Below are 20014 nucleotides of genomic sequence, written 5' to 3'. Positions count from 1 at the left end.
TACAGCTTTCTGTATCCTAATTGCCTCTGGGAAAAACAGTGAAGAGTAAAATAAAAGCACAAAATGCTGGCAGAACTCAGCAGGCCAGATGGCATCTAAGGGAGGAGGTAATGACGATGTTTCGAGCCAAAACCCTTCATCAGGAGCGAAATCAAGAGTAAAATACTGTGAGCAAGGCCCTTCCCTAGGCTTCCATGTTCATGTTTTCAAGGACTCAAGTTTCCAGGTCTCAAAGCTTTTTCAGTATTGGGACTGCTACTTTTCACATTGTTTGTCAATAATTTAGATGATGGAATTGATGGTTTTGTGGCAAAGTTTGCAGATGATTTGATGATCATATACATTAATGATCTGGATGATGGGGTGGTAAATTGGATTAGTAAGTATGCAGATGATACTAAGGTAGGTGGCGTTGTGGATAATGAAGTAGGTTTTCAAAGCTTGCAGAGAGATTTAGGCCAGTTAGAAGAGTGGTCTGAAAGATGGCAGATAGAATTTAATGCTGGTATGTGTGAGGTGCTACATTTTGGTAGGAATAATCCAAATAGGACATACATGGTAAATGGTAGGGCATTGAAGAATGCAGTAGAACAGAGTGATCTAGGAATAATGGTGCATAGTTCCCTGAAGGTGGAATCTCATGAGGATAGGGTGGTGAAGAAAGCTTTTGGTATGTTGGCCTTTATAAAGCAGAGCATTGAGTATAGGAGTTGGGATGTAATGTTAAAATTGTACAAGGCATTGGTGAGGCTAAATTTGGAGTATTGTGTACAGTTCTGGTCACTGAATTATAGGAAAGTTGTCAATAAAATAGAGTACAGAGAAGATTTACTTGAATGTTACCTGGGTTTCAGCACCTAAGTTACAGAGAAAGGTTGAACAAGTTAGGTCTTTATTCTTTGGAGCGTAGAAGGTTGAGGGGGGACTTGATAGAGGTATTTAAAATTATAGATAGATAGAGTTGACGCGGATAGGCTTTTTCCATTGAGAGTAAGGGAGATTCAAACAAGAGGACATGAGTTGAGAGTTAGGTGGCAAAAGTTTAGGGGTAACACGAGGAGGAATTTCTTTATTCAGAGAGTGGTAGCTGTGTGGAACGAACTTCCAGTAGAAGTGGTAGAGGCAGATTCGATATTGTCATTTAAAGTAAAATTGGATAGGTATATGGACAGGAAAGGAATGGAGGGTTATGGGCTGAGTGCAGCTCGGTGGGACTAGGTGAGTATAAGTGTTTGGCATGGACTAGAAGGGCCAAGATGGCCTGTTACCATGCTGTAATTGTTATATGGTTATATGATACAAAGATAGGTGGAGGGGTAGGTAGTGCTGAGGAAGCAATATGATCGCAGCAGGACTTAGACAAATTGGAAGAATCAGCAAAAATATGGCAAATGGAATGCAGCATTGGGAAATGTAAGATAATGAATTTTGGTTAAGGGAACAATTATGCAGACTATTCTAAGTGGGTAGAAGGTTCAAACATCAGAGGTGTAGAGGGACTTAGGAGTCCTCCTGCAAGACTCCCAGAGGTTAATGTATAGATTGACTCTGTGGTAAAGAATGCAAATGCAAATGCAATGTTGCCATTTACTTCAAGGGGAATAGAATAGAGATCATGCTGAGCCTTTATGAAACACTAGTCAGGCTGCTCTTGGAGTATTGTCAAAAGTTTTGGGCCCCATTATCTCAGAAAGGATGTGTTGTCATTGGAGACAGTCCAGAGGAGGTTCATGAGAATGATTCAGGGAATGAAGGGGTTAACATATGAGAAGCTTTTGGCAGCTTTGGGTCTGTACTCACTGGAATTTAGAAGAATGCAGGGGTATCTCATTGAAACTTACCGAATGTTGAAAGAACTACATAGGGTGGATATGGAGAGGATGTGTCCTTTGGTGGAGGTATCCAGAACTAGAGGGCACAGCCTCAAAATTGAGGCAGGATCTTTTAGAAATTAGATAAGGAGGAATTGTTTTAGCCAGAGAGTGGTGAATCCGAGGAATGCTCTGCCTGAGGTGGAGGCCAAGTACATGGGTATATTTAAGGCAGAAGTTAATTGCTTCCTGATCGGTTGGGGCATCAAAGGATATGGTGAGAAGGCAGGTGTATGGGGTTGAGTGAGATCTGGGATCCACCATATTGAATGACAGAGCAGACTTGATGGGCTGAATGGCCTAATTCTGCACTGTGTCTTAAGGTCTTGCACCATATTATAACATGTTTTATATTAACTTGTATGACGATGTTACACTGTGACTTGTGTTAAGCTGTTAAGTGTTATTCCGTGACTTATGATAATCTGTTTTACATCATGATACACTGTGACTTGTGTTAACTTATGTGGCACCGTGTTAGACTGTCACTTACGTTAACTTGTGTGACACTGTATTACACGGTGACTTGTGTTAACCTGTGTGGCACCGTGTTACACTGTGACTTGCATTATCCTGTGTTACACTGCGTTACAATGTGACTTGTGTTACACCCTGTGTCTTGCACCGTGTTACATTGTAACTTGTGTTACTGTGTTTTACACTGTTATTTGTGTTAACTTGTGTGGTACCATGTTATGTTGTGACTTGTGTTATCCCATGTTACTTCATGTTACATAGCGACTATTGTTAACCCGAATTGGGTTACACCATGTTTTGTTACACAGTGACTTATCTTGACCTGTGTTACACCATGACTTGTGTTAAATTGTGTTACACCATGAAAGAGAAGAAAGCAGGGTCTCAAAATTTTAAAAATCTGTATTTGTCATCATGTCCAGAGTCTGGATGGATCTATGGCCATGGTGGACGTGCCTCTTGAAATTCACCATTCCAATGGGATCTACAGCTATGGTAGGCTTTCCTTTGGTAATTCACCGATCCACTGGGACTCTTCCCTGTGCAGAAGTTACTTGAGCAATTTGAAGGATTCACCCGTCATCATGTCAACAAATTCTGGAAAAGAAACAGGTTTGTGTGTCAGTGCAGCAGGGTTCAAACCATTCACAGCTTGCACTGAGTTGTTATTCCAACCACCTTGGTAGTCGATAGTGCCATCACCATCTTTGTCTGCCTCCTTCATCATCTGCTCGGCCTCCTCTTCATTGAGAGGCTCCCCAGCGTTCATCAGAACGTACCTTGTGGACCACAGAAAGAAAAGTGAGTAGTTGTTGTAAACAGTGCTGGTCTCATAGATTCATACAGAAACATGCTATTCGGCCCTCTGTGACTATGCTATCTGTGCGCTTTGTTGTACATTAATGTTTTGTTATGTTGCATAGAATAGCTCACAATGCTGTGTCAAACCTTTTAACCTTCTTCAAGTTCAATCTAACTCTTCCCTCCCACATAATCCTCCAGTTTTTAATCATCCATGAGCCTACCTAAGAGATTCTTAAAGATCTCTAATGTATTTGCTTCTACCACCACCCATGGCAGTGCATTCCACTCACCCACCACTCTCCGTTTAAAAATCCCACTGCTGATATCCCGTGCCCCCCCCACCATACTTTCTTCCAATCATCTTGAAATTATGCCTCCTCATATTAGCCATTTCCACCCTGGTAAAAATTCTTCAGCTATCCATTTGATCATCTTGTGTACCTCTATCAAGTCACCTCCAGCAGATTAAAGCTGAGATGCTCAGTAATAGCCAGATCATTCCTGCTCCTTGGAACCAAGGTTGCAAACAGCACATTTCACTATATGTTGCAGTGTGTGTTCCACCTCAGGCCAATGTTGGGCAGGCACTAAAGGAGCTAATTACTGTGATCAGCAATCACCAAACTGTACACTACTTTTTTTTCTTTTTTTTTCTCTCTTTTTGCACTACTTGTATAATTATATATATATCTTAATGTAGTTTATAGTTTTTATCTATTACAGTATACTGCTGCCGCAAAACAACGTATTTCACATCATACGCCAGTGATATAAAAACTGATTCTGATTTGATGTGCATGTGATAAATACATCAATCTGAATCTGAAGTACTGAGCAGCGTCCATTACAATGTGGCAGGGTTCAGGAGAGGGATTGGTATTACCATGGTCAGCGCCTTCCGCCCTTCCTCGGGGATAGCGCAGAGAGCCAATTCCTCCATCCCACTCTGGCTCCCAGATGTATTGGAGAGGTGAGCCTGCCCTCTGCTGGTCTGAAGCTGTATGTGAGCCTGTCCCTTCTGCTACCTGGGAAAGGTACTCTTGACATCTTTTAACCTTCGAGGATGTTCTGATATGGTCGTCTCTGTGGTGGAGATGTTATCAAGAAGAAGGTACAGGAGCCTCAGGTGCCACACCACCAGGTTCAGGAACAGTTATTACCCCACAACCATTAGGTTCCTGAACCAGGGTGGATAACTTCACTCACCTCAAAACTAAACTGATTCTACAACCTATGGACTTGATTTCAAGTCCTCTACAACTCATATTCTCAATATTAAATATATTATTTTATCATATTTTCAATATAATATACTGTATATAGAAGACAAATTGCAGTTCATTATTATGCAAGTTTATTGCACAGTTTGTCTTCTTTTCCATACTTGATGTTTGACAGCCTATATTAGTGTGTCATTTTTCATAAACTCTATTGTATTTCTTTATTTTCTTGTGAATACCTGCAAGGCATTGAATCTTAGGGTTGTATATGGTGACATATATGTACTTTGATAACAAAATTTTTTACCTTGACTGCATTTCTGCACTCCTGCACTGGTCTGTCAGCCTGACCCTCAGGCTGACAGACATCTGGGCTGGTGAGCTCTACTGTGTCCAGAAACCCCTTTTTAATATTTTATTTATTTAGCGATACAGTGTGGAACAGGCATTTCTGGCCCAATGGGCCACGTCAGTTGGTAACCCACTGATTTAACCTAGCCTAATCAATTTACAATGACCAATTAAACTTACAGGACAATTTACAATGACCAATTAAACTTACTAACTGGAGCACCCAGAGGAATCCCACACGGTTCACTGGGAAGACGGAAAACCTCCTTACAGATGGTGTCAGAATCACTAATGCATCAGGCTACATGCTCTTATAATATTCCTTGTGTACCCAGGCCTCCCAGTGTTCCCAGTGTACCAAGGACTTCAGTATTCCCAATATTTCCAGGACACAAGGTATTCCCAAGATATCCATCCTCCTTGTTCCTGTAGCCATAGTGTTTATGTGACTGATCTTCTGGTGAATGATGATGGTCAGGATGTTAATTTTGGGACAGTCAGTGAGGGTAGGTGGTTGGGCATTCTCCTGGTCATAGTGGACCTGCAGGATTGGAGAGCATGCCTTATGAGAATAGTTTGAGTGAACTCGGCCTTTTCTCCTTGGAGCAACGGAGGATGAGAGGTGACCTGATAGAGGTGGACAAGATAATGAGAGGCATTGATCGTCTCTCAGGGTTTTTCCCAGGGCTGAAATGGCTAGCATGAGAGGGCATAGTTCTAAGGTGCTTGGAAGTAGGTACAGAGGAGGTGTCGGGTAAGTTTTTTACGCAGAAAGTGGTGAGTGCGTGGAATGGGCTACCGGCAGCAGTGGTGGGGGCGGAAATGATAGGGTCTTTAAAGAGACTCCTGGCTAGGTGCATGGATGTTAGAAAAATAGAGGGCTATGGGTAAGCCTACGTAGTTCCAGGTAAGAACATGTTCGGCACAGCTTTGTGGGTCGAAGGGCCTGTATTGGTCTGTAGGTTTTCTATGTTTCTATAGACAATCTCATAGCCATTCAGGGTGTGAATGTTGCCTTCAGTTTATCAGCCCAGATCTGTCTGTATGTGGGCAAGCTCTGCTTTATCAGCGGGAGTTGTGAGTGGACATGAACTCACAGTTCTTTTGGTTAATGAACCTGCAGTAGAGACACAATGAGAACCCAGAGGGACATTCCTTGTCCAAATGCCTTGGCCAAACTCAGGGCCCTGAGGCTACTCATCAGGAACAACAATCATCACTCCCATGTCCTCAGTGCTGCCCTCCAGTGTTGGCTCAGTGAAAGACAAGCCAGCCCCAGGGCTATATTTTTCTTGTGTGACTGTCTTTTTGTTGTCGTAGCTATATGTGCTGTGTGTGACTGGTGGTTCTGGGTTTGTTCCTGGAGGAAACACTGTTTTGATTAGGCTGCATTCAGGTCTCTACTGACAGGAGAAGGGGCAAAGGTGGGATACTGGCACCTTAAAACAAGTCGCTTCGGGCAGATGGGGCTCATCAGCCATAGTTGGCGGCTCACCTAGGAGAATGAAAACTCTGATCTCAAACCTCCACTGACTTGCGGCTACACCCACTCACGGGGAAGGCTTCAGGAGTAAACTCCAGAGAAAAATTTGGAGCTGGAGTCCCCAAGGCAGTCCTACATTGAGTTGGCAGCTCCTGTGAGACAGCTGGTACCAAACTGCATTGGTCTCTGTCATTCCACTGGGTTCTTCAGATGTATGGAGAGGGAGAGCTTGCTACATGGGCAACAGCTCACTCTCCATATCATACAAGCTTGTGTATCCAGATAGCTAGGGTGCACTATCTGTGGTCAACTCTGACCAACAGAGGCTTCAGTTAATTATTCATGTAAAGTTGAATGATAATTGAACTTGAACTTGAACTTCCAACACAAACCACTTCCCACTTAGGGTGTAAGGAACAGAAAGTGAGGCAAGTGTTCCAGCATCATTACCACATCACTCACAGACATCTCACTGGTGTGATCTAAGAACCACAGCAACAATTGCCTACACTCCGAATGCCTGCTTTAGACATCTGGTCAGCAAGTCCAGAGTCAGGAGATAGAACATAGATCAGTACAGCACCGGAGCAGGCCCTCCATCCCACAATGGTTAGATACATAGATGGTAGGGGTATGGAGGGCTACGGTCTCAGTGCAGGTTGATGGGAGTAGGCACTTTAAATGGTTCAGCAAGGATTAGATGGGCCAAGGGACCTGTGTCTGTGCTGTACTTTTCTATGACCCTAATGTTGCACCAAAACTACTTAAATTAGTAATCAAATGCCCAACTAAACTAATTCCTTCTTGCCTGCTCAATGTCCATGTCCTTTCATTTCCTGCACTTTCATGTGCCTACCTAAGAGTCTTGTGAAGGCCTGTATTGTATCTGCCTCCACCAGTACCCCGGCAGTGAATTCCAGGCACCCACCACTCTCTGTGTAAAAATCATGCCTCTCATATCTCTTTAAATCCAGCCCCTCACCTTCAATGCAAGCTGCCTGGTATTAAACATCTCAACCATAGAAAAAAGATATCGTCGGTCTACTCTATCTGTGTCTGTCACATTCTTATAAACCTCTATCAGATCTCTCCTCCACGTTGCTCCAGAGAAAACAACCCAAATCTGTCCAACGTCTCATCATGGAACGCGCCCTCTAATCCAGGCAGCATCCTGGTAAACCTCTAGGGCAACCTCTCCAAAACCTCAACATCATTCCTATAATGGGATGGCCAGAACTGAATGCAATACTCCAAATGCAAGCTTTATAAAGGTGCATTGTAACTTAAGACATAGGAGCAGAACTAGACCAGTCAGCCCACTGAGGCTGATCGCCAATCCTGGTCAATTCTTCCTCTCACACAACTAGAGGACACAAGTCCTTGACTTGAACTCCTCCCCAGAGTCACCCCCCCAGTCCAAGCCCAGGGTTAGGAGCAAGCAGTATTAATTTTTGCCTCACATCTCTGCTGTGCAGCCAGCTGTCACCTGAATCACACTGTTCAGATGGACCTTCAGACGGACAGGGTAGTGAGAGGAGAGAGAGGGTCCCAGACAAATAGGTCCCTCTCTTTGTGAGGACAGATGTCCCTGTCCCAGGAGCACCAGGTGGTGTGGGACTGAGACCACCTACTTCAATGTATTCCAGTCGATGTAACCCTTCAGGTCAGGGTCAAACACCAGGAAAGCCTGCTTCAATTCCTCATCCTGGTTCTTGGCCTTCTCATGGTAATCTCCCATCAGCACAAGGAAGTTGTCGCAGTTAAACAGACCTTTCCCTGTCAAAGAAAACAAACAGTGAAGGGTATCAGCCTGATGTGTGTAGCCATGGAGTTCCAGATTAATTCCAAGGGTTAATACTGCATTGTAAAGACCCAGAATACATACAGACAGATAGATAGACACACACACACAGACCCATACACATATTCAGACATACACTCAGAAACCACTTTATTAGGTTCTCCTGCTCATTAATGCAAATATCTAATCAGCCAATCATGTGACAGCAATGCATCAAAGCATGCAGACATGGTCAAGAGGTTCAGTTGTTGTTCAGACCGAACATCAGAATGGGGAAGAAATGTGACTTAAGTGACTTTGACTGTGGAATGGTTGCTGGTGCCAGATGGGGTGCTTTGAGTATCTCAGTAACTGCTGATCTCCTGGGATTTTCACACACAACAGTTTCCAGAGTGTACATACCATGGTATGAAAAACAAAAAAAAACATGAATTCAGTGGTAGTTCTGTGGGTGAAAACACTTTGTTAATGAGAGAGGTCAGAGGAGAATGGCCAGACTGGTTCAATCTGATATGAAGTAACTCAAGTAACCACGCATTATAACAGTGGTGTGCTGAAAAGCATTTCTGAATGCACAACATATTGAATCTTGAAGTGGATGGGCTACAGCAGCAGAAGACCATAAATACACTCAGTAGTCACTTTATTAGTTACAGGAGACACACACACACACACACACACACACACACACACACACACAAAATACTCTGATGTTTCAGACAAGATGCTGGATGCCATTGACCACCCTTCCTTCACTGCGTAATGATGATGAGGAGACTCTTACCCAAGGTGCCTGGATGAAGTTGACATGCTGAGGGACAAGAATCAATTCTCTCTGACCAACAATGATCAGTTGTTTCTCCAAAACACGGCAAACAGGAACAATGGGCTCAGTTTGAAACACAGCCTGACCCAAAAAGGTCTTTGTTCTCAGACGTTAATTGTCTCTCTCTCTACTGCTGCCTGAGGTACTGCGTATTTCTAGCATTTTCGATTTGACTCTGGATTGGGTCAGAGCTGGGGATTTTGGATTTGACTCTAGTCTGGGGTAGGACTGGGGAAGACTGCAGAATTCTTTCTTTAGAGAGTTTTCCAAATGGAAGCCATTCCTCTCTCCTCACCCAGAGAAATTACTTCTTTGAATTCAGACTTAACTATGGAACCAGCTGTATTGAAATGTATGTGTCCCCATGGGCAGAGTGACTTGTCCCAACGGATCATAGATCCAGCTCTCTGGGTGTCTCATTCAGCAGTTTAACCTATAACTTAAAAATGGCAGATGGAATTGAATGCAGGCAAGTGAGTTGCACTTCACTGGGATCAACCAGGGTAGGCCATACACAGTGAATGGTAGGGCACAGAGGAGTCTGGTAGAACAAAGAGATCTGGGAATACAGGTCCATAATTCATTGAAAGTGGTGTTGCAGGTTGATAAGGTGATTAAGAAAGCTTTAGGCACATTGGCCTTAAAAATCAAAGTATTGAGTGTAGGAGATGGGATGTTATGGTGACATTGTATAAGACATTGGTGAGAACTAATTTGGAGTATTGTGTGTAGTTTTGGTCACCTGCCTACAGGGAAGATGTAAATAAGGCTGAAAGAGTACAGAGGAAATTTACAAGGATGTTGCTTGGTCTGGAGGACCTGAGTTATATGGAAAGATTGAATAGGTTAGGACTTTATTGCTTGGAATGTAGACGATTGAGAGGAGATTTGATAGAGGTATACAAAATTTTAAGGGGTATAGTTAAGGTAAATGCAAACAGGCTTTTTCCATTGAAGTTGGTTGGAACTACAACCAGACATCATGGGTTAAAGAGGAAAGGTGAAAAGTTTAAGGGGGAACATGAGGGGAAACTTCTTCACTCAAAGGGTCATGAGAATGTGGAACGAGCTCCCAGCACAAGCGGTGCATGCAAGCTTGATTTCAATGTTTAAGAGAAGTTTGGATAGGTACATTAATGGTAGTGGTATGGAGGGCTGTGGTCCCGGTGTAAGGTGATGCGAGTGGGCAGTTTAAATGGTTCAGCATAGATTAGATGGACCAAAGGGCCTGCTTCTGTGCTGTATTTTTCTAAGATGCTATGACACTAAATCATAAACATGAGAGATTCTGCAGATGCTGGAAGTCCAGTACAGCACACACAAAATGCTGGAGGAGCAGCGGATCAGGCAGCTTCTATAGAGAGGGATAAATAGTTGACGTTTCAAGCCAAGATCCTTAATGAGGAAGGAAAAGAAAGGGAAATATGCCTGAAGGAGAAGAAGATGGGGGAAGGGAAGGAGGACAAGCTGGTAGGTGATAGGTGTGACCAGGTGAGGGAGAAGGAAGGTGTGTTGCAGAGGGGTTGGAAACCAAACCAGTGTGTGGCAAACTTCATGTTGTCCTGGCTTGTTAATGAGATGGACCTTTCATGGCAGGAGAGGAGGATCTCTTACCCTCTTTGTCAACGTCCTTGGCCATCTGTGCCAGCTCCCGTTTGGTGATGTTGATCCCCAGCAGGCTCATCAGTTTGGCTAAGTCATCCGTCTTCACCAAGCCATTCCCTTCTTCATCAAACATCTCAAACACACCCTTGTACTCATCCAGGAGCTCAGGGGGCAGTGTGCCAGGCTGGAGAAGACAGAAACACATTAAAAAAAAAAGTCAAAATGCAATCCGGTATGGAGGGGCCAGTGCACAGGATCAAAACAATCTGCAGAAGGTTGTAAACTCAGCCAGCTTCATCATGGGCACTAACCTCCCCAGCACTGAGGACATCTTTAAATGGTGATGCCTTAAAAAGACAGCATCCATCATTAAGGACCCCCATCACCCATCACATGTCTTCTTCTAATTGCTACTGTCAAGAATGAGGGACAAGAGCCTGAAGGCACACACTCAACATTTTAGGAATAGCTTCTTCCCCTCCACCATCAGATTTTTGAATGGCCATAGACCCATGAACCCTACCTGTTTCTTTTTGCGCTACTTACTTCATTTGATGTTTTAATTTATTCCATATTTCTCATTATAATTTATGATATATTTAATAGAGTGCATTTTATTGCTGCTGCAAAACAACAAATTTCACAACATATATCAATGATGTTAAACCTGATTCTAATTCTGAAATGAGGAGCTGTGATTGATTTTCATTTCAAGGGGATTATTGCTAACCTTAGTTTTCTAGCAGATTTTTACTGCTAATGCTGCAGAGTATTTCATTTAGTGGCTTTCTGTAAAAGCAGTGTGTCCAGTTGTTGGAATGTCTTGGTTTCGGCTAAGATAAGGGGATATGATTTTCAACTTAGGAATGTTGTGTCAGCCAAACAGGATGGTGGAACTAGGAGAAGGTTCTAGAGAGAGCTGGGTGGATTGAGATTTGTGATGGACACTGGTAATGTTTGTGGGGTTTTTTTGGTGAGAGCTGTGGAGAGGACAGGAAGAAAGATGCATGAGAAGGAGGGAGTGTCACTGTTGCACGAAGGGACCGTTTGCACCTGAACCTGAGGGGGACCCATATTCTCACGGGCAGGTTTGTTAGGGCTGTTAGGGTTGGTTTAAACTAATTTGGCAGGGGGGTGGGAATCAGACTGAAGGGACTCGGGATAGGATGGATGGTAAAAAAGCAAAGTTAGTGTGCAGTCAGACTGTCAGGAAGGGCGGCAGATGTGGCTTTTACAGATTGTCAGGTACGATGTTGTGGCTATTACTGAATCATGGCTGAAGGATGGCTGTAGTTAGAAGCCAAATCTCCAAAGTTTATCATTGTGTCCGAAGGATAGGAAGATAGGCAGAGGGGGTGGTGTGGCTCTGCCGGTAAAGAATGACATCAAGTTATTAGAATTATGTGACATGTGACATCTTTGTGGGTTGAATTAAGAAATTGCAAGGGTAAAAGGACCCTGATGGCAGTAATATGCAAGCCTCCCAACAGTAACTGGGATGTGGACTACAGAATACTACAGGAAATTGAAAATAGTGTGTCAAAAGGGCAATGTTACGATAGTCATAGGAGACTTTAGCATGCAGGTAGTTTGGGAAAATCAGGTTGATAATGAGTCCCAGGAGATCGAATTTGTTAATGCCTATGTAATGGCTTTTTAGAGCAGTTTGTTTTGGAGCTTACTAAGGGATCAACTATATTGGATTGGGTGTTATGTAATGAACTGGAGGGGATTAGGAAGCTTAAGCTAAAGGAACCCTTAGGAGACAGTGATCACAATACGATTGATTTCATCTTGAAATTTTATAAGGAAAAAGTAAAGTCTCCCTACGTAGGCGTATTTCGGTGGAGTAAAGGAAATTACAGTGGTATGAGAAAGGAGTTGGCCAAAGTAACTTGGAAGAAAATGCTGGCAGGGATGATAGCAGAGCAGCAATGGCTTGAGATTTCTGGGGAAAATGAGAAAGGTGCATGATATATTCAAAAAACAAAGAAATACTCAAATGGCAAAATAGTACAACCATGGCTGACAAGGGAAGTCAAAGCTATTATAAAAGCAAAAGAGAGGGCATACAACAAAGTAAAATTAGTGGGAAGATAGAAGATTGAGAGGCTTTTACAGAAAGCAACAAAAAGAACTGTTGTGAGGGAAAAGATAAAATATGAAAGCAAGCTAGCAAACAATGTCAAGGTGGACAGAAGAAGCTTTTTCAAGTAAATAAAATATAAAAGAGAGATAGAGTGGCTATAGAACCACTAGTAAATGAGGCAGGAGAAAAATAACAAGGGACAAGGAGATGGCAAATGAACTAAGTGAGTTTTTTGCATCAGCCTTCACTGTGGAAGACACTAGCCATCTGCCAGGTGTTGAAGGGGTGAGGGAAGAGAAGTGAGTGCAGTTTCTATTACAAGGGAGAAGGTGCTCAAAAAACTGAAAGACCTAAAGGTACATAAGTCACCCAGACTAGACGAACTACAGCCTAGGGTTCTGAAAGAGGTAGTTGTAGAGATTGTGGAGGCCTTATTAAGTGATCTTTCAAGAATCATTGGACTCTGGCATGGCTCTGGAAGACTAGAAAATTGCAAATGTTACTCCACTCTTTAAGAAAGGAGGGAAGCAACAGAAAGGAAATTATAATCCAATGAGGCTGACCTCAGTGATTGGGATGATGTTGGAGTCAATTTTTAAGGATGTTATGGAGTACTTGGTGACACCGGACAAGTCAACATGTTTCCTTAAGGGAAAACCTTGCCCGACGAACCTGTTGGAATTCTTTGAGGAGATTACATTTAGGATAGATAAAGGGGATGCAGTGGACGTTATATATTTGGATTTTCAGATTTGACAAGGTACCACACATAAAGCTGCTTACCAAGTTAAAAGCCCATGTTATTACAGGAAAGTTACTGGCATGGTTAGAGTATTGGCTGATTGATAGGAGGCAGCAAGTGGGAAGAAAAAATTCTTTTTCTGGTTGGCTTCCAGTGACTGGCAGTGTTCTTCATGGGTTGGTGTTGGGACTGCTTCTTTTTATGCTGTATATCAATGATTTAGATGATGGAACAGATGGCTTTGTTGCCAAGTTTGCAGATGATACAAAGATTAGAGGTGGGTCAGGTACTGTTGAGGAAACAGGGAGGCTGCAGAAGGACTTAGACAGATTAGAAGAATGGGCAAGGAAGTGGCAAATGAAATACCACATTGGAAAATGCATGGTCATGCACTTTGGTAGTAGAAATAAATGTGCAGACTATTTTCTAAAGGGGGAGAAAATCAAAAAATCAGTGATGCAAAGGGACTTGGGAGTCCTTGTACAGAACACTCTAAAGATCAACTTACACATATAAAATTCTAAAGGGATTGGACGGGCTAGATGCAGGAAGATTGTTTCCAATGTTGGGGAAGTCTAGAACGAGGGGTCACAGTTTAAGGATAAAGGGGAAGCCTTTTAGGACCGAGAAGAGGAAAAACTTCTTCACACAGAGAGTGGTGAATCTGTGGAATTCTCTGCCACAGGAAACAGTTGAGGATAGTTCATTGGCTATATTTAAGAGGAAGTTAGATATGGCCCTTGTGGCTAAAGGGATCAGGGGGTATGGAGAGAAAGCAGGTACAGGGTTCTGAGTTGGATGATCAGCCATGATCATACTGAATGGCAGTGCAGGCTCTAAGGGCCGAAAGGCCTACTCCTGCACTTATTTTCTATGTTGAGTCGGTGGTGAGGAAAGCAAATGCAATGTTAGCATTCATTTCAAAAGGTCTAGAATACAAGAGCAGGGATGTGATGCTGAGGTTTCATAAGGCACTGGTGAGGCCTCACCTTGAGTATCTATAAAAAGATGTGCTGGCATTGGAAAGGGTTCAAAGGAGGTTCATAAGGATGATTCTGGGAATGAAAGGGTTATCATATGAAGAACATTTGATGGCTCTGGGCCTATACTTACTGAAATTTAGAAGGATGAGGGGGAGGATCTCATTGAAACCTTTCAAATGTTGAAAGGTCTAGACAGAGTGGATGTGGAAAGGATATTTCCCATGGTGGGGGAGTCTAGGACAAGAGGGCATAGCTTCAGGATAGAGGGTGTCCACAGAGATGCAGAGAAATTCATCACCAGAGGCGGTGAATTTGTGGAAGTGATTACCACAGACAGATGTGGTGGCCAGTTCGTTGGGTTTATTTAAGGTGGACATTGATAGATTCTTGATTGGCTACAGCACCAAAGGTTACAGGGAGAAAGCTAAGGAGTTGCACAGAGGAGGGGAGAAAGAGGATCAGCCATGATTGAATGGGGGAACAAATGGCCTAATTCTGCTCCTATGTCTTATGGTCTTATGTCAAATTAGTTGCAAATGTTAGAAAGCGGATAGGATTGTTAGGAATGACAGATAAAAGAATGAGAATTCATTCCTCAACCTTTGGTTTCTGCGGTGGAGGATTTGTTCATCTGCTCCTCGATGGTATGCCTTTAGTTTGTAAGCACCTGTGTTTGGAAATACTTTATAATTTAGAAATTTGGAATTCTTATAAGTTAAAATTCCTCCATGAATTTTAAGTCTGTGCCAAGAATTATTTGTCTTACTTACATGTGTTTGACTGAACACTGTATAATCGCTTTTAAACAACTTTGTTAACTGGAATTATCTCCTCCTTGGTAGGGAACAGAGATTGTTAACAGTTAGACCACAGTGGAGATGAAACTGTGAACTTGTCCTTGGAGAATAGGTTGATACAGTATACCCTCCCAAATGCAGGAGGTCTCGTAGGTATTTGTACTGGTTTAGAGCTGTGCCGGACAGCTGACAATATTATCACAGAGTAATGCAAAACCTCTCAGCTGTCTGTTCAGGGTTGTAACAACTCCTGTTAGATTGTATACAGAGAGGGAGGGGAGCAGTCTGGAAGAAGATGCAGTGGGAGAGGGAAGGGTGTCAGTCTGGTAGAAGGTGCAGAGGGGGAAGGAAGGTGCAGAAGGAGAGGGGAGGGAGTCAGTCTGGAAGTGCAGAGGGAGGGGGTCTGTCTGGAAAAAGGGGGATGAGGAGGGGGTCAGTTTAGAAGAAGGTGCAGAGGGGGAGGGGAGGGGTCAGTTGGGAAGGTGTAGAGGAGGAATGGAGAAGAGGGGAGTCAGTCTGGAAAAGGTGCAGAGGAGGATGGGGGTCAGTCTGGAAGAAGATGGGGAAGCAGAGGGGGGGTCAGTCTGAAGCAGGTGCAGAGGGGTAGGGGGTCTGTCTGGACAAAGCAGAGGGGGAGTGGAGGGGAGGCGGTTCCGTCTAGAAGAATGTGCAGTGGAGGAGGGTAGGGGATCAGTCTGGAAGAGGGTGGGGAGGGGAGAGTATCAGTCTGGAAGAATGTGCAGGGGGGTGGAGGAGGTCTGTCTGGAAGAAGGTGCAAGGGGGTTGGAGGGGGTCTGTCTGGAAGAAGGTGCAGCCATAAAACTGGGAACTTGCAACCACTCTTCAGTGTTCAAAACATGGAAATGAAGATGATGCATACATGGCAAGGTTTAGAGGTTGGGGCAGAGCTGACAACTCATGGTTGTCTGTGAGTTTCTAGAGAAGACAGGAGACCCAAGGGATTGTTGTTCACTGGCACTGTAACCCTGGAGAGTTTCTCCCTAACTAGATCTGTCCAAACTGAGTCTCCCACTGACCAGGACATTGAAATGTGTACCTCTGGGCAAATGGTCATCACTTAACCTGTATTTTACCACATACTGAAACCGCAGAGCAACTTACATTCATGAACTTAAAGTAAACGCTCAGCCTAACCGTGCACCCGAGACATCAGCCAGACTGGTTCCCCACGCTCAACGTTTCAGGGACAGCTTCTACCCTTCTGCCATCAGATTTCTGAATGAATAATGAACCCATGAACACTAACTCATTAATTTTATTCTCTTTTTGCACTATTTACTGTATTTAATTAATTTTTTTTCTTCTATATTATGTATTGCAATGAACTGCTGCTGCTAAGTTAACAAATTTCACAACACATGCCAGTGAAAATAAACCTAATTCTGTTATATATATATTTTTATATATTGTAACTTATAGTAATTTTTATGGTCTGCACTGTACTGCTACCGCAATACAACAAATTTCATGACGTGTGTCAGTGATATTTATTTTATTTTATTTAGAGATACAATGCCCTTTGGTCCAATAAGCTGCAACACCCAGCAACCCACCAACTTAACCCTTGATTAATCACAGACAATTTACAATGACTTATTAACCTATTAATTGGTACACCTTTGGACTGTGGAAGGAATCCAGAACTCCTGGAAGAAACTCTTGTGATCACGGGGTGGGGGGGGGATCATACAAACTCCTTACAGACAGCACCAAAACTAACCTCCAAACTCTGATGGCCCAAGCTGCAACAGTGTTAGACTAACCACTATGTTACGTGGTGCCCCCCGATTCTGTTTCTAATTCAGAGTTCTACCTCATTTTGTGCTTCGTTTCATCTGCTCCTTTTCCCACAAGTAGAGAAACTTTGCATTTAAAACAATAGATAGATGCAAATTCAATTTCCAAGAACATTTCAGGGCAACAACTAAACACCAATGCCAGAAGAAGTTGAATCCAAGTTCTGTAGCCCCAATGTAAAGTGTCACATCAACAATGTATCACTGTTCCAATCTATATGATTAAACAGACATGGAAGACAAGGAACTTCTTCCATCTGTCGTTTATAACCACATAAATCATTGATATTCTGTTCAGATGTTACTTACCATGGTGAGGGAAGGGCAGGACCTGTGGCAGATATCTGTCCTGTTCCTCAGTTGGACTAATACAGCCGCAACACAGGCACATCTTTTACATTATTGAAGAGAGTAATCTCTCAATGCCCAGGGGTTTAAAATTTAAACCTCCCTTTTATGGTTTGATGAAGTCTCTCAACAGATCTATTCCTGGATGGTGCGCAGAGATTTTCAAATGTGAGTTTTCATGTAGTAATTTCCCTGTGAAAAATCTGAAACAGAGAATAGAATCACACTTGAAGTGGTGCTTGTATTAAGGTTAAGCTGTGTATGTTAGGACTCTGCAACTCATCTTCTCACTATTTAGTATTTCCACAATTTTACAGTTGCATAAGTTTTCATAAATTCTATTGTATTTCATTTTTCTTGTAAATGCCTCCAAGAAACTGAATCGTAGGGCATTATATGGTAACATATATGTACTTTGATAATGTATTTACTTTGATTTAGAACAGAGGTGAGGAAGAATTCTTTAGCTAGAGAGTTGTGAATTTATGGAATTTATTGCCACAGACAGCTGTGGGGGCCGTCATTAGGTATATTTAAAGCAGAAATTGATAGGTTCTTGATTAATAGACAATAGGTGCAGAAGCAGACCATTCGGCCCCTCGAGTCTGCACCGCCATTCTGAGATCATGGCTGATCATTCACTATCAATACCCAGTCCCTGCCTTGTCCGCATATCCCTTGATTCCCCTATCCATCAGATATCTATCCAGCTCCTTCTTGAAAGCATCCAGAGAATTGGCTTCCACTGTCTTCCGAGGCAGTGCATTCCACACCTCCACAACTCTCTGGGAGAAGCAGCTCTTCCTCAACTCTGTTTTAAATAACTGACCTCTTATTCTCAATCCATGCCCTCTGGTACTGGACTCTCCCAACATCTGGAACATATTTCCTGCCTCAATCCTATCAAATCCTTTAATTATCTTAAACGTTTCAATCAGATCCCCTCTCAATCTCCTCAATTCCAGCGTGTACAAGCCCAATCTCTCCAATCTCTCTGCGTAAGACAGCCCTGCCATCCCAGGAATCAACCTAGTGAATCTAGAATCAACCTAGTGAATCTAACACTAGAATCTAGAATCAACCTAATGAATTAGTAAGGGTGTCAAAGGTTATGGGGAGAAAGCAGAAGAATGGGGTTAAGAGGGATATTAAATCAGCAATGTTGGAATGACAGAGCATGCTTGATGGGCTGAATGGCCTAATTCTGCTCCTGTCTTTTACGGTCTAAAGGTCTTTGGCATATTGGAGTTTATGCTAGTTGCCAAACCTGTTTGTGTTTATTACAGATTAGAAGCTGGACATTTCTTTCCTTTAACCTGTTCCAGTTTCTTTTAATTTCTTTTGATCTTTTCTGAGAAACCCTTTTAAGACAAGCTCAGAAATTTTCCACGCTGAGATTTATATTGGAAATGTCAGCAGTGACTGTTTGGAAAGGAAGAAACAACAGCCAGAACTGGAATGGATCTTAGAGTGAGATGCGGATCTTCAGAAACCATTAGCCAGGAATCACCACGGAGTGAGGCATGGATCTTCAGAAGCAATTAGACAGGAATGACTCTGGGAACCATTATCCAATGTTTCAAACAAAATTAGTCTGAGATTGTTTCTGTCTTGCCTTAAAAAAGGCATAATTTGCACAATCAAAGGAAAGATAAAACGCTACAAAAGTGGATATCAAAGAACTAGCATTTAGGCCATACCTCTCCGAAACACTCGCCTCTATGTAGCTATCTAAATTCCTCTTAGATGTTGCAATTGTAGCCACCTCAAACACCTTTCTCTGGCCACTCATTGCAGATACTCATTACTCATAGTGTTAAGAAGTTACCTCTCAGGTCTCTTTGAAATCTTTCCCCTCTTATCTTGTATCTGTGCCCTCTCGTTTTGGACTCCGCACCCCTGGGGAAAAGACAGTGACCTTATCCACTCTCCTCATGATTTTATAAACTTTGAGGTCACCCCTCATTTTCCTGCATTCCAGAGAATAAAGATAGTGAGGCTATCTCTCCCTATGACTCAGACCCTCTAGTCCAGGCAGCAACCTCGTAAATCTCACAAAATGCTGGAAGAACTCAGCAAGTCAGGCAGCATCTATGGAAAAGAGTAAACAGTTGACATTTTGAGCTGAGACCTTTTGTGTGTGTCGCTTTGGATTTCCAGCATCTGCAGATTTTCTTGAGTTAGTAATCCTCGTAAATCTCTTCTGCACCCTCTCCTATAACTAAAACTTTACACAATGCACCATGTACAGACTCATCAATGACTATTATAGACCATAAGACAGAATTAGTCCATTCAGCCCATTGACTCTGCTCCACCATTCAATCATGGCTGATTCAGCATGGTTTCCTTTCTCCTTGTCAGGGGAAAGCTTGCCTGACGGATCTGTTGGAATTCTTTGAGAAAGTAACAGCAGGATAGACAAAGGAGAGTCAGTGGATGTTGTTTATTTGGATTTTCAGGTGGCCTTTGATAAGGTGCTTCACATGGGGCTGCTTAACCAGTAAGAGCCCAAGGTATTACAGGAAAGATACTAATATGGATAGAAGATTGGCTAACTGGCAATAGTCTAAGAGTGGGAATAAAGGGGGCCTTTCTCTGGTTGGCTGCCAGTGACTAGTGGTGATCCACAGTGGTCAGTGTTGGGATCACTTCTTTTCACATTATATGTCAATGATATGGATGATGGAATTGATGGCTTTGTGGCCAGGTTTGCAGACATTATGAAGAATTTCTAAGAAAAGATGTGCTGGCATTGGGGAAGGTCCAGAGGAGGTTCAGGAGATTTATTCCAGGAATG

General features: G+C 42.9%; 1 protein-coding gene across 1 annotated transcript; it reads right to left on the bottom strand.

Annotated features, from left to right (window-relative positions):
- Positions 1-2898: 2898 nt before the first annotated feature.
- Positions 2899-16177, bottom strand: LOC132381920 (calglandulin-like). Its single transcript, XM_059951633.1, has 5 exons — positions 16172-16177; positions 10448-10622; positions 7838-7982; positions 3027-3127; positions 2899-2945 (listed from the first exon to the last, which is right to left on the bottom strand). The coding sequence occupies exons 1-5, from the start codon at positions 16175-16177 to the stop codon at positions 2899-2901; spliced, it is 474 nt and encodes a 157-aa protein (XP_059807616.1).
- Positions 16178-20014: the final 3837 nt, after the last annotated feature.

Source organism: Hypanus sabinus, chromosome 27, assembly GCF_030144855.1.
Source record: "Hypanus sabinus isolate sHypSab1 chromosome 27, sHypSab1.hap1, whole genome shotgun sequence".
Taxonomy (NCBI): domain Eukaryota; kingdom Metazoa; phylum Chordata; class Chondrichthyes; order Myliobatiformes; family Dasyatidae; genus Hypanus; species Hypanus sabinus.
This window is presented reverse-complemented; position numbering and strand designations above follow the sequence as displayed.